This window comes from Neofelis nebulosa, chromosome 14 (genome assembly GCF_028018385.1).
Source record: "Neofelis nebulosa isolate mNeoNeb1 chromosome 14, mNeoNeb1.pri, whole genome shotgun sequence".
Taxonomy (NCBI): domain Eukaryota; kingdom Metazoa; phylum Chordata; class Mammalia; order Carnivora; family Felidae; genus Neofelis; species Neofelis nebulosa.
Window position 1 is genome coordinate 41,243,862 of NC_080795.1, and position 13,339 is coordinate 41,257,200.

Consider the following 13,339-nt stretch of genomic DNA (forward strand, 5'->3'; position numbering starts at 1 on the left):
GAGCCTGTTTTGGATTCTGTGTCTCCCTCTCTCTCTACTCCTCCCCTGCTCATGCTCCGTCTCTCTCTTTCTCAAAAATAAATAAACATTAAAAAAAAAAAAAAAAGAAGAAGGGTAGGGGCAGAGAAAGAGAATCCAAAGGAGGCTCTGAGTTGTCCGAGCTTGATCATGAGATCATGACCTGAGCCGAAATAAAAAACCATACGCTTAACTGACTGAGCCACCCAGACAACCCTAGAGTTAACTTTCTCTTGGAACCTGTGCCAGAGCAAGTCTAGATAGATGCCTCTCCTTGTGAATCAAAAGCCTCTTATCAAACTAAATTGTAATTGCTTTTTTTATTTCTCCCATTACAGTTGTATCTCAAGAAGACAAGAACCAAGTCTCAGTTTATACTTTGTTATAATCAAAGTGCCTAGCATATTCATTTAATGAATGGAAGACTTTTAATAAGTGCTGAATAAAAGTTGACTGAATTGTGTTTTCAGAGAGTTGCAAATATTACAATGAACTAGGCGCTTAAGATATCTAGAGGAGTACTTAAACCTAGGAAGACAAGGGGAATCATGGAAGATTTATGATTACAGAGATAGCAGGAATGTGAAGAATAAATTGGTCAAATTTCAGGACTCTGAACCACATTTACCTTCAGAAGGAGTCACTGTGTGTTTACAAGTCACAGTATAGCTGTCTCCCCCTCCTTATTCTTTTATCCTGCAACTATTTTCCCCTCTCTGTTTACCCTCTCCTTAAGGGTAAGCTAAAGCTATCTCATCTATTCCTACCACTTCCATTATCACTTCTGTTCAGATGAGTTCTAAATTAGTTTCTTAAAGAAACTCTAAAATGAAGCAGTACTTTCTAGCATCAATCATTATTGTAAGACTGTATTTTAACCTAGCAATTCTACTCTAGAAAGTAATATTCATAAAATAACTTTAATATTTTTAATTTAAATAATTAAAGAATATCACATCATTGTAAAAAGTTAGAAACCTAAACGTAGGGGCACCTGGGTGGCTCAGTTGGTTACGCATCTGACTTTGGCTCAGGTCATGATCTCATGGTTCATGGGTTTGATCTCCGTGTTGGGATCTGCACTAAAGGTGCACAGCCTGCTTGGGATTCTCTCTCTCAGCCCCTCCCCTGTGCACGTGTCCTCTCTCTCTCTCTCTCAAAATAAACCAATAAACTTAAAAAAAAAAAAAAAAGAAACCTAAATGTATGAGAATATAATATAAATAGCATTATCACTTAAAGAAATATTATGCAGCCAGTAAAAATGGAATTATATAGAATACCTAGGCAAAGAAACATGATGGCTAGAGGACAGGGACAAGAAAAAGCCATACTTTTTACTGTATACCCTTTTGTATCTATTGAATTTCTACCTCACACATATGTTACCTAGTCAAAATAAAAAGATACTGTTTTAAAATAAAGTATATTTTTAAAATGTTATACAAGTACAGGGCACCTGGGTGGCTCAGTCTGTTTAGCATCTGACTTCAGCTCTGGTCATGATCCCCTGGGGTTTGTGAGTTCAAGCCCCACATTGGCCCCACGTCTGACAGCACAGAGCCCACTTTAGATCTGCTGTCTCCCTCTCTCTGCCCTTCCCTTGTTCGTGTTCTCTCAAAAATAAACAAACATTAAAAATAAAAATAATAATAATAATAGGGGCACGTGGGTGGTTCAGTCGGTGGGTTCTCAGTTTGTGGGTTCACACCCTGTGTCAGGCTCTGTGCTGTCGGTGTAGAGCCCGCTTTGGATCTGCTGTCTCTCTCTCCCTCAAAAATAAATGTTAAAAAAAAATAATAATAATTGCGGCACCCGGGAGGCTCAATACATTAAGTGTCTGACTCTTGATTCCGGCTCATGTCATTATCTCACAATTCAAGGGTTTGAGCCCCGCGTCTGACAGCATGGTGCCTGCTTGAGATTTTTTCCCTCTCTCTCTCCCCACCCCCACCTTTTCCCTCCACCCGTCCCCCATTTGTGCTCTCTCAATCTCTCTCAAAATGAGTAAACTTTTTAAAAAATTGACTAAGTTTTTTTAATTTTTAATAAAGTGGCATACAAACCACAAACACAATTTGTAATTCATTTAACACGACTCAAACCCCTTTCAGTATTCCCCTTGGGAAATGTGACTAAACATTTTCTTCACCAGATAACAAACTTCTTTGAAGGCAAGGGCAATAGGTTTTGGGAGTTTTTATTTTTTTGCTTTCTTATTTGTATTGCCCCTCCTGGAGCTATACCTCACCTTCAGAAGTATTTTTCATAAATGAAATTGTTAAAACAAATTCCCAAATTCCTACTTGAGCAAATCTCTCTGGTGTACCACTAAACACACCAAAAACTAAAATTATCTTGTTCCCATCAAACCCAATTTCAGACTTTTCTATTATCAATGGCCCTCCCAATTCTCTAGTCTCTAAAACTATAACTTTAGAACTTTTAACTACTCTTTCTCTCTCACACAATCAGTTGCCATGCTATCAACTCTATATCCAAAATTTATCTTGTACCTATCCCCTCCTACTTAGCCCTACTGAGACACAGTATGGCATGGCTTTAGAGCCACATTACTGTGCCTTCATCCTGCTATGACACTTTAGGAAAATGACCTAACCTCTCACACTCACTCTCCTTATCTATAAAATAGGGATAAGGATCTTCCAAAATTATTAAAAGAATTAGAGATAGTATATTTAAATTACGAAAGCACCGCATCTTGCACAAAATGAGCATTCAATAACTGTGGACAATGATTACTGCCCATCTGCTAAAACCAAGCTTTCATGACGTCTCACTTTTTCTTCCTTATTTGCCATTTCTAATTTTTCTGAATCATTTTAGGTATTACTGATCAATTAATTGACTTAATGAATTTTACTAGTCATTTAATTTGCCTGCTCAAAAACTACCTATTTCCTATAAAACAAAGTCCATACTCCTTTGCTGAGCATTCAAGGAACTCCATGATCTGGCTTCGAACTGCCCTGCAGCTGCCACTTAATACGAATATTTTTGGCATACTCCACAGAGGACTGACTACTCCAGGAGAATGCCCTGCTTTCTTATCTACAATTGTGGAACATTTCCTCTTCCACCAAAGACCAAGTTCACATGCTAACTGCCTTGATGAAGTCTTCCCTGATATTCTCAAAAGAAGAGTGATCTCTCCCTCCTCTGAAATCACGTAGCCTTATTGGTAGCACCAAACGGAGCTAAATATATACTCATCGGGGACCTAATACGTCAGAGCATTTTGGAATAAAGACGATAAACCCTAGGGTGCCTGGCTGGCTCAGCCAGTGGAACATGCAACTCTTGATCTCAAGGTCATGAGTTCGAGCCCCACACTGGGCACAGAGCTTACTTTTAAAAAGAGAGAGAGAGAGACAGAGAGACAGAGAGAAAAGAGAGAGAGATGATAAACACCAAGGGATTCCCACTGTTTCTTTACACACTCATTGCCTTCTAACTTGAATCATACTTTTGTGGACCTAACCTCCAATAGTCAGTTATAAGCTCCTTGAGAACAAACAGCTCAATATTCCATATTCCCCCCAAACCCTTAGTCTTCCTTCAAGACTCTGTTCAAATGTGATCTCTACTAAGCCTCCCTCAATCATTGCCAGAATTGGTCCTGACCTCTCCTGCTCCTCAATGTTTGTCTAAGAATGAACGAAGAAACACTAGATATTTATTAATTTTTTAATGTATGTTTATTTTTGAGAGAGCGAGTGAGAGAAACACAGTGGGGGAGGGGCAGAGAGAGAGGGAGACACAGAATCCCAAGCAGGCTCCAGGCTCTGAGCTGTCAGTACAGAGCCCGCCCCGGGGGCTTGAGCCAACAAAGCTCCAGATCGTGACCTGAGCCGAAGCTGGGACGCTTAACAGACTGAGCCACCCAGGTACCCCAAGAAATACTAGGTTTTTAAATATACAAGTGAATTAACGCCGATTTACCTAAACTCATCACCAACTCATCACAGACTTCTTTCTTTCACTTTTATCAGTTCTTTATTACTGTACACATGACAGGTTCGTTCTGATCCAACTACTAACTCCATCATGAGTTTTCTAAAGCTTAGCTGGAAGTACAGTCACAGAAGTACGGGCAGTCGTTGGGACAAGCAGAGCTTACTGACCCACAAGAAATGAGACCACAAACTCACTCATTGTTAGTAAGACATGTTCAAGTTTCCAAAAGTTTTTATTTTTACCCACCTATAAACCACTCGTCGAAATAATTAGAAGGCCACCAAGTTGTCAATTTTTTTATTTTGCCAAACAAAGCATTAAGATACAACCACTACCCACTATCATCACTAGCTCCGAAGAAAGAACCGTTCACTAAACTAAGTTTACACTGGAAGAGAAATGGGAGCTCTGGGGCCGTTTTCATTCTCTCTGTGGACCTGGTTAATATTCATTTGGGCCAGCTTTCGGGAACCGTTAGTTAACTAGCTCCTTTCCACTTAAATATCGCAGAGCCACTCCGACGTTCAGGGGCACTCCGGTCATCACAGAACGAGGAGTCCACACCACCCCCACCCTCGCCCCTCCAAACGACAAGACAGTTATGCTGCACAGACAGATGAGCTACAATCCTCTCAAGTCTCTCTTCTTCGCAAGTATTCTCCACGCAAAGGGCGTTCCGTATAAGAACTTCGCGTCCTAATGTGTGAAATCCTTCCAAGAGGTAAGGATTAAAGTCTCAGGGCAAACTGGAGAACGCCGCAATCCTGAACCGAACGAGTGTCACATCTGGACAGCAGAACTCCTGTCAGGACGGAAACCTAGGAGGAGGGATTCAGGAACCACGAAACCTGCGTGACCCTACTGAGTCACCTGCGCTGTCAAACTCAAGCTGTCCAAGACCCCTCCCAAACACCACCTCAGGTAAACTTGAAAACCGTGATCCTTCTCAAGGTCCGAAGCTGACAGGAACAGCACAACAACAAAAGAACAAGGCAAGCGGAGCAGCCAGCTCGACCAAAGGCCTGGGGAACTAAGGGAAAGCCGGGGGCAATGGGGGAGGTCTACCGCCGCCCTCCCTCAGACGCGGTGCCTACACCCAAGCTGGGGGGAGGGGGCTATGTCTGTGAGGCGTTAAAGCGGCAAACGGCGGGAGGAAAAGTCGAGGCCCGCCTAATGACTTTTTGTAAGGGTCCACGAGTCGGCAAGCAGGATCGGAATCAAGTCGGGAAGCCTTACCTCGGCGCTCGGGTGCTTAAAAGTATCTAAAAATAGCAGCTCCATCGCCGAGTCTACCGCCATGTTTGCCGCGGGCGGGGGATAGGGAGAGGACTTCCGGGGCAGAGCTCCAACCTCGGCGACCGCGGCTCCGGAGAGGGAGAGACCGCAGCACTTCCGGTGACCAGAGCGCTGGCGCCGCGAGCATTGGCCTATCCCGAAGAGTGGTGCTGCCGGAAGTCTCCGACCCCGCCTTCTCCAGCGCGGCGGAGGGCGCCGCAGGAGCACCGAGAAGGGCGGAGGGAGAAAAGGAGGGGACTACGGCATCGCTAGTGGTCCAAACCCTGTCCTTCCACCGCGTTGCAGAGCCACGACTGCCTTCGGATGGCAAGGTGCCGAGCGGGACTCGAGGAGGGTGGAGGAGGGGTAAGGAGCACCGCCCGGTGGACGCCCGGCCCAGTGAAACCTCTTTCCCAAGCAAGCAGCCTTTCCAGGGCTGACAGGAAAAAGGTTCAATAAGTGAGGCTGAAAAGTAAGACTTTTTTTTTTTTTTTAAGAAGCAACTGTAGTCTAAAAACGAAGAGATTTTTTTTATTTGTTTTTTTCATCTGCAAATGTGAATAATAATGCCCAACCCAGTCTTAGGGTGAGGACTAATTGAAGCAAAACAAGAAATTGTATAACGTGAAATGCCATGAACATAGAAATGTAGAGTGAAAAGTAAGTCTCATGACCTCGGGGTTGATGAACATTGAAGCAACTGGAACTGTTTTGTAGTCTAAATTGGCACAAGTGCTTGGGAGAGCAATTAGGAATTATTTAGTGAAACTACATGTGTCTGCCCCACTTCTAAGACAATTCTCACACATGTGCCCAAAGAAATACCTACGCATACGAGAATGTTCATGATAAAACTTAATAGTTGCAAAAACATCTGTTAATTGACATCAACAAGAAGCAATAAGTAAATTGTGGTATATGTATACGATGTAATAGCGCATAGAATAGAATGAACTAGTGTCATATCTAACATGGATCATCTGAAAAACGACTAAGCGAACAGACTGAAGAATCTGTAGTGTAAGATAGTATGTATCGTGTTCAAAACATGCAAACAATATAACTTTCCAAGGGCATGTATATAAATTATAAAATTACAAAATGCGTTGGAATGACAAACTAAAATGTCAAGATAGGAGGAAACTGGAGGGAGGTGTAATTGAGAAGCGCACAAGGGCTTGACTATGGTTTATTCTTTAGGTTGGTGATGGTTTCACAGGCATGCCTCACATTACTGTTTGTGCCTTTTGGTATGCTTGAAATATTTAATAATAAATAATTTTGAAAAATTTTTAAAGTAAATCTCCATTCACCCCCTTCCTCAGCCCACTAGTTTCTGCCTTTACCTAACAGTTCATCTCTTTTACTATTTGTTTTTTCAAAGAACTCGTTCTCGCATTCATATTTATTATTCCCAGCATTCTTCTCTTTTCTGATTTTTCAGTTCTGCTTTTTTGTTTGTTTGTTTGTTTTTAAGATTTTATTTTTCTTGGGGCGCCTGGTTGGTTCAGTCAGTTAAGCGCCTGACTCTTGGTTTCAGCTCAGGTCATGATCTCACTGTTCGTGAGTTGGAGCCCTCTGTCAGTCTCTGAGATGACAGTGTGGAGCCTGCTTCAGATTCTCCGTGTCCCCCCTCTCTGCCTCTCCCTCACTCACACACACTATCTCTGTCTCAAAATAAATAAACTTTAAAAAAGTGTATTTTATTCTTCTTAAATGAAGAATTTCAACCTCTCACCCCATATCTGCTGAGTCAGAACCTGAATTTTTTTTTGTTTATTTATTTATTTTGAGAGAGAGGGAGAGTAAGTGTGCATTAGCGGGCAAAGGGCAGAGAGAGAGGTGAGAGAGAATCCCAAGCAGGTTCTGTGCTGTCAGCTCAGAGCCCGATAGTAGGATCTGAGCCAAAATAAGAGTCCCACACTTAACCAACTGAGCCACCCAGGCTCCCCTAAGATTTTATTTTTAAATAGCCCAGTGTGGGGCTTGAACTCACAACCCTGAAATCAAGTAGCACGCTCCACTGACTGAGTCAGCCAGGCGCCCCAATTTCTGCTTTTGAATTTACTAATTCGTTTCTTCTGCCTTTTTAAGGCCTATATGCAGTTCTTTTTCTAATTTCTATGGTGATGCTTAAATTGTTTATATTCATCATTTGTTGTATATGTCTACAAACTTTCCCCTAAGCTCTGCTTTCACTGTAAGTAATATATGATGTAGTACCTTTATTATTGGTATTTTTACATACTCTGATTTTCTTAGTTTTAATTTTCTTTTTGACCTAAGAGTAATGTGAGGTAGATATTTTTTTTTAATTAATAGACTGTTTTTTAGAATTGTTTTAGTTTTAGAGGGGGTATAGCTCAGTGGTAGAGCATTTGACTGTAGAATTGTTTTAGTTTTACAGGAAATTGAGCAGATAATACAGGAGTTCCCATTTATTCCCTTTCCCCCCTGTTCAGAGCATCCTCAATTATTAATATCTTGCTTTAGTGTGGTACATTTATTACAATTGATAAACCAGTATGGATACATTATTATTAACTAAAGTCCATAGTTTACATTAGGGGTCACCATTTGTTTTGTGTTGTACATATATGCTATATGTGTATTTGAATTTATAGATCATCTCTGAAAGAATTATTTAAGAAACTGGTAATAGTTGTTGCCTCTAGGGAGGGGAGTTTGATGGTTAAAGTATAAAAATAAAGGTAATGTATTACCATGTACATTTATTACCTGTTAGCAAATTTTTAAAGATGAATAAGAATCGAGGAGTAAAGGGGCACCTGGGGGGCTCAGTCGGTTAAGTGTCCAACTTCAGCTCAGGTCATGATCTCATGGTGTGTGGGTTTGAGCCCCACATTGGGCTTTGTGCTGACAGCTCAGAGCTTGGAGCCTACTTCAGATTCTGTTTCTGTCTCTGCCCCTCCCCACTCACGCTCTGTCTCTAGTTAAAAATAAAAGAATTGAGCAAAGAAAACTTGAAAACAACACCTCTTTCAAGAACTTTTGTTGCATAAAAAGCGTGAGGTGGTTGTGAGAGGGGGACCTGGGGTCAGGAAAAAATGTTTTTAAGATGGGAAATAACAGCATGTCGACTGGTGGGAATGAAGCAATGGAGAGAGAAACAGTGATGAGAAAGAGGCAGCAAAATAGTGAGTAGGTGGGTTTGGGGGGGTGGTACCTGGTAGCCAAGTAGAAAGTGACCTTTGCTAGAAATGCCTACTCCCTGGTGACCAGGGGCAAGAAGGAGTCCATGAGTACACATGCAAATGGGAGTAATGATTTAGTGTGTGGAAATGAAAGAGTTCCTTTTTGATAGTTTTCTATTGTCTCAGTGAGATCATCAGCTATGATTCAGAGGACAGAAAAATGTGTAGGAGGTCAAAGAAGATATAAAGTACTAACCAGACTTCTAGGAGAGCCAAGAATCCCTAATTGACTGTCTATCACTTCTCACAGAAATGTCTATCACTTCTCAAATTCGCTTTTACTTGCTCAGGTTTTCACCTTTTTCCTACCACCATTTGATCATTCAGCCATTCCCAGCTAGATATGGCTCCCTTAATACAAAGGCATTTCACATCACTGTGCCCTATGGCTTACATGGTTTCCTCTGCTTTGAATATGACTCCTGTGAAATGGCTTTCAAAAACCTACATACAGTTACAATAGCATCCAAAAGAATAAAATACCTAAGGAATAAATTTAACCAAGGAGATGAAAGCCTTGTACACTGAAAACTATAAAATAATTGCTTTAAAAAAATTAAGACAAATGGAAAGACGTTCTATATTCATGGATTGGAAGACAATATCGTTAAGATGACAATATTACCTAAAGTGATCTACAGATTCAGTGCAACCTCTATCAAAATCCTAATGGCTTTTTTTTTTTCAGAAATGGAGAGTCTGATCTTCAAATTCATATGGAATTTCAAGGGACCCCCAAATAGCCAAAACAATCTTGAAAAAAGAAGAACACATTTGGAGGACACACACTTCTTGATTTCAGAACCTACTATAAAATTACAGCAATCAGAACTGTAGTAAAGCCATAAGGATAAACATACAGACCAATGGAATAGAATTAAGAGGCTAGAAATAGGACTCTTGATTTTGACTCAGGTCATAATCTCATGATTCGTGGGATCAAGCCCACTGTCAGTGCAGAGCCTGCTTGGGATTCTCTCACCCTCCCCCTTCTCTGCCCCTCCTTCTCGAGTGTGCTCTCTCTCTCAAAATACATACATACATAAATACATAAACTTAAAAAAAAAAAAAAAAACTCCAAATGAGTTGAGGACCTAAGCTAAAACCATTCAACTCTTAGAAGGAAACATGGGTAAATCTTCATCACCTGGTTTTGTTCACCAGTACATCCTTACTTAGTATGTGGCATACACTAAACACTAAAAAATGGTTATTGAATGAACCGATTTCTTGTTTGCTATTTTGAATCACTTAGAGCATTATATATTGTATATGTGTTATATATGATATGATTAGGTTGTACTATTCTTATTCTTTCATTTTTGTCTGTCTTGCTCATCAGATTATCAAACTCACCCTGAACAGTGCTCTGTAAACAGTCCATAGTAACTGTTGCTATTTGGCCAGCCATAGTGTCTTTCCCTCTTTGATTTCCACCACCCCACAGTGAAAAGAGCAACTTGAAGGAAAGCAAAAATTGCCTTTGATGTGAAAAGCAATTTGTGTGGATCTGAATGCATGCCAGGAGCAACTTGACAAAAAGGCAAAGATGTGGGAGGGAGCTAACCAGTCCAGGATAACTCAAGGTTGCATTTATTCGGTAACAGATGAGCTCCTTTCCCAGGTGACTGACATGCACACAAGTATACAGAGCAGGAGGAGGGTCTGAATGAACTGCCAAGCATTTCAACCTCTCCAGAGACCAAGTATATCAAGAACAACTGATTGGGTAATCTGGCAAACTGCCAACTGTAAGACATCCATCCACCAGCAGGAACACAAAGAGCTTTCATTTTTCTCCCTAGCTGAGCACACTGATTAAAAGTAACAGCTGCCACCCTCTTTCTGTGAGACTTGATTATGATAATTCCCCACAGCCAAAGGCTTGCTGTGAAACCTCTACATCATTCTTCAAAATGTAGTCTGGAAATTACCTAAAAATTTGAGAAACAAGGATTGTAAGCTATTATCTACACAAAGTATCTTGAAATAAGCACAGCAATTAGTGCCAATTGTTCTGAAAGGCTTAATGACTCCAGCTATTTTTCAATTATTTTGCAGCTTAATTTTTTTTTTAACATTTATTTTTGAGACAGAGAGAGACAGAGCATGAACGGGAGAGGGGCAGAGAGAGAGGGAGACACAGATTTTGGAAGCAGGCTCCAGGCTCCGAGCCATCAGCCCAGAGCCTGACGCAGGGCTCGGACTCACATACCGCGAGATCGTGACCTGAGTTGAAGTCGGACGCTTAACCGACTGAGCCACCCAGGTGCCCCATTTTGCAGCTTCATAAAGGCATTAACACTCTGGGATCCTGGCTATTTTAAATATAGGCAAATAGGGGTGCCTGGCTGGCTCAGTCAATAGAGCATGTGACTCTCCATCTCAGAATGGTGAGTTCTAGCCCCGTATTGGGTATAGAGGTTACTGAAAGGTAAAATCTTAAATGGTTTTTGTTTTAATTTTTTTAACGTTTATTTATTTTTGAGACAGAGAGAGACAGAGCATGAACGGGGGAGGGTCAGAGAGAGGGAGACACAGAATCCAAAACAGGCTCCAGGCTCTGAGCTGTCAGCACAGAGCCCGACGCGGGGCTCGAACTCACAGACCGCGAGATCATGACCTGAGCCGGAGTCGGCCGCTTAACCGACTGAGCCACCCAGGCGCCCCAATGTTTTTTTTTTTTTTTTTTAATTTTTTTTTTCAACGTTTATTTATTTTTGGGGCAGAGAGAGACAGAGCATGAACGGGGGAGGGACAGAGAGAGGGAGACACAGAATCGGAAACAGGCTCCAGGCTTTGAGCCATCAGCCCAGAGCCTGACGCGGGGCTCGAACTCACGGACCGTGAGATCGTGACCTGGCTGAAGCCGGACGCTTAACCGACTGCGCCACCCAGGCGCCCCCCCAATGTTTTTTTTTAATGTTTATTTATTTTTGAGAGAGAGAGAGAGACCATGAGCGGGGTAGGGTCAGAGAGAGAGGGAGACACAGAATCCAAAGCAAGCTCCAGGCTCTGCGCTGTCAGCAGCACAGAGCCTGATGCAAGGCTCAGACTCACAGACCATGAGATCATGACCCAAGCCGACTGAGCCACCTAGGCGCCCCTACTTAAAGATTAAATCTTAAAAAAAAAAAAAAAAAAAGTAGATAAAGATAGGCAATGGGGCGCCTGGGTGGCTCAGTCGGTTAAGCGTCCGACTTCAGCTCAGGTCACGATCTCACGGTCTGTGAGTTCGAGCCCCGCGTCGGGCTCTGGGCTGATGGCTCAGAGCCTGGAGCCTGCTTCTGATTCTGTGTCTCCCTCTCTCTCTGCCCTCCCCCGTTCATGCTCTGTCTCTCTCTGTCTCAAAAATAAATAAACGTTAAAAAAAAAAAAAAAAAGATAGGCAAACAGCCAAAACTTCGTGGCTCAGTTCTACCCTTCAGTACAGAGCCTGCACTATGTAGACTATAAACCTTACATAAGGCACTTTTTTTAAATTGCTCTACTGTATTTAGCAAATGAATAATCTCTCAAAGCATGTTCCCTTAAGCCCGTGGGAAAAGGTTTCCGTGATAAAAAAAAAATAACTTGGGAAATTCTGTATACCCTACTTCCCTCTTAGAGCTTCATCATGCATATTATAAGCTCTAAAAAGTACACAGAGAAGCTTCTCTAACTTTTTAGAACTTAACCACTAGCCCTTGCAGCTTAAACTTGCTCTTAACAACTTCAATGATTTCTATACCCTTAAGAGCTAGTGACAACAGCCTTACGGATTATTCTTTCAGCACTTTCAAAGAAAAGCATAAATACAAAGGTTAGGTGGGATTTGAATGAAGATGGCTGTAGAATGAATAGAGTTGACTAAAAACTTACTTTTATATAAGAACTTTATGTTAGTTGATGAGCAAATATTAGTTAGGTTCCTCTCCCTCTGGATCCGCTTATGCCCCCGCATCAGAGATTCTACCCCTATCTAAATCTTCCTCAGTTTGTGCTCTCCCAGCTTCAGCTAATTGGAACAAGGATAGTCACCTGGCACAAGGCAGGTTGTAGGGAGTCCTCAATTGGCAGTTCTGACTCAAAAAGATGAGATATCAGAGTGAAATTACCAGCTGGTAGTGAGACAAAAGGATGCAGATTCATGGAGCAGAACCAAGTCAAATTAATCACAAAGGATTAGACTGGAGCAAGCATTGATGGTCACCTGTGCTGAGGTCCCAGTGCTGAGGTAGGCCCAGCCATGTCACTGCTCTTGTTTGAAATGAATGCTTCTTACCATAATCCCCTTGTATTTAAATAGTTTGTGTGGGTCTCTATTTCTTGCAATGAAACAGTTCTACATTGAAACAACTGTTTACCAAGTGTTCTTCTGAGATCAATGAGACATATGCTACAAAATGAAATATGGTAATGATCTTAAATGAATGAACAATAGTTACAGAAATAAAACATAATTGTTAGATAATTGATCATCTAAGAGTATTTATAAAATTATAGAATATAGTATAAAGAGTATGACTGGACTTTATGAAAACATGAATTTTGGGGGCTCAGGACTCAGGGTTTCGACAGGGAAGAGGTGGCACATTCAAAATGTTTAATTCAAGAATGTTTAATGAGGGGCACCTGGGTGGCTCAGTTGGTTGAGCGTCCAACTCCTGATTTTGGCTCAGGTCATGATCCCAGGGTCATAGGATCAAGCCCAACATCGGGCTCTGCGCTGAGCTTGAAACCTGCTTAAGAATCTCTCTCTCTCCCTCTGTCCCTCTCCAGCTTGTGCTATGTCTTTATCTTTCTCTAAAATAAAAATTAAAAAAAATTTAGTAATATGGGGTGCCTGACTGGCTTAATGGGTGGAGTATGTG

The 13,339-nt window shown here is 41.6% G+C and overlaps 1 protein-coding gene and 1 long non-coding RNA gene across 4 annotated transcripts in view; one reads left to right on the plus strand and one right to left on the minus strand.

Annotated features, from left to right (window-relative positions):
• The window catches only part of VIRMA (vir like m6A methyltransferase associated), a 58,026-nt gene extending 52,681 nt beyond the window's left edge, over positions 1–5,345 (minus strand). For all 3 annotated transcript variants that reach the window (XM_058698591.1, XM_058698592.1, XM_058698590.1), the window contains exon 1: positions 5,233–5,345. In XM_058698591.1, coding sequence (XP_058554574.1) covers positions 5,233–5,295 — 63 coding nt within the window. In that variant the 5' untranslated portion in view covers positions 5,296–5,345. The remainder of the gene's footprint in view (positions 1–5,232) is intronic.
• Positions 5,346–5,481: 136 nt separating this feature from the next.
• LOC131494319 (uncharacterized) lies at positions 5,482–10,323 on the plus strand. Its single transcript, XR_009253323.1, has 2 exons — positions 5,482–5,743; positions 9,175–10,323. It is a non-coding gene; the product is annotated as an uncharacterized LOC131494319 (long non-coding RNA).
• The last annotated feature ends 3,016 nt before the right edge of the window (positions 10,324–13,339 follow it).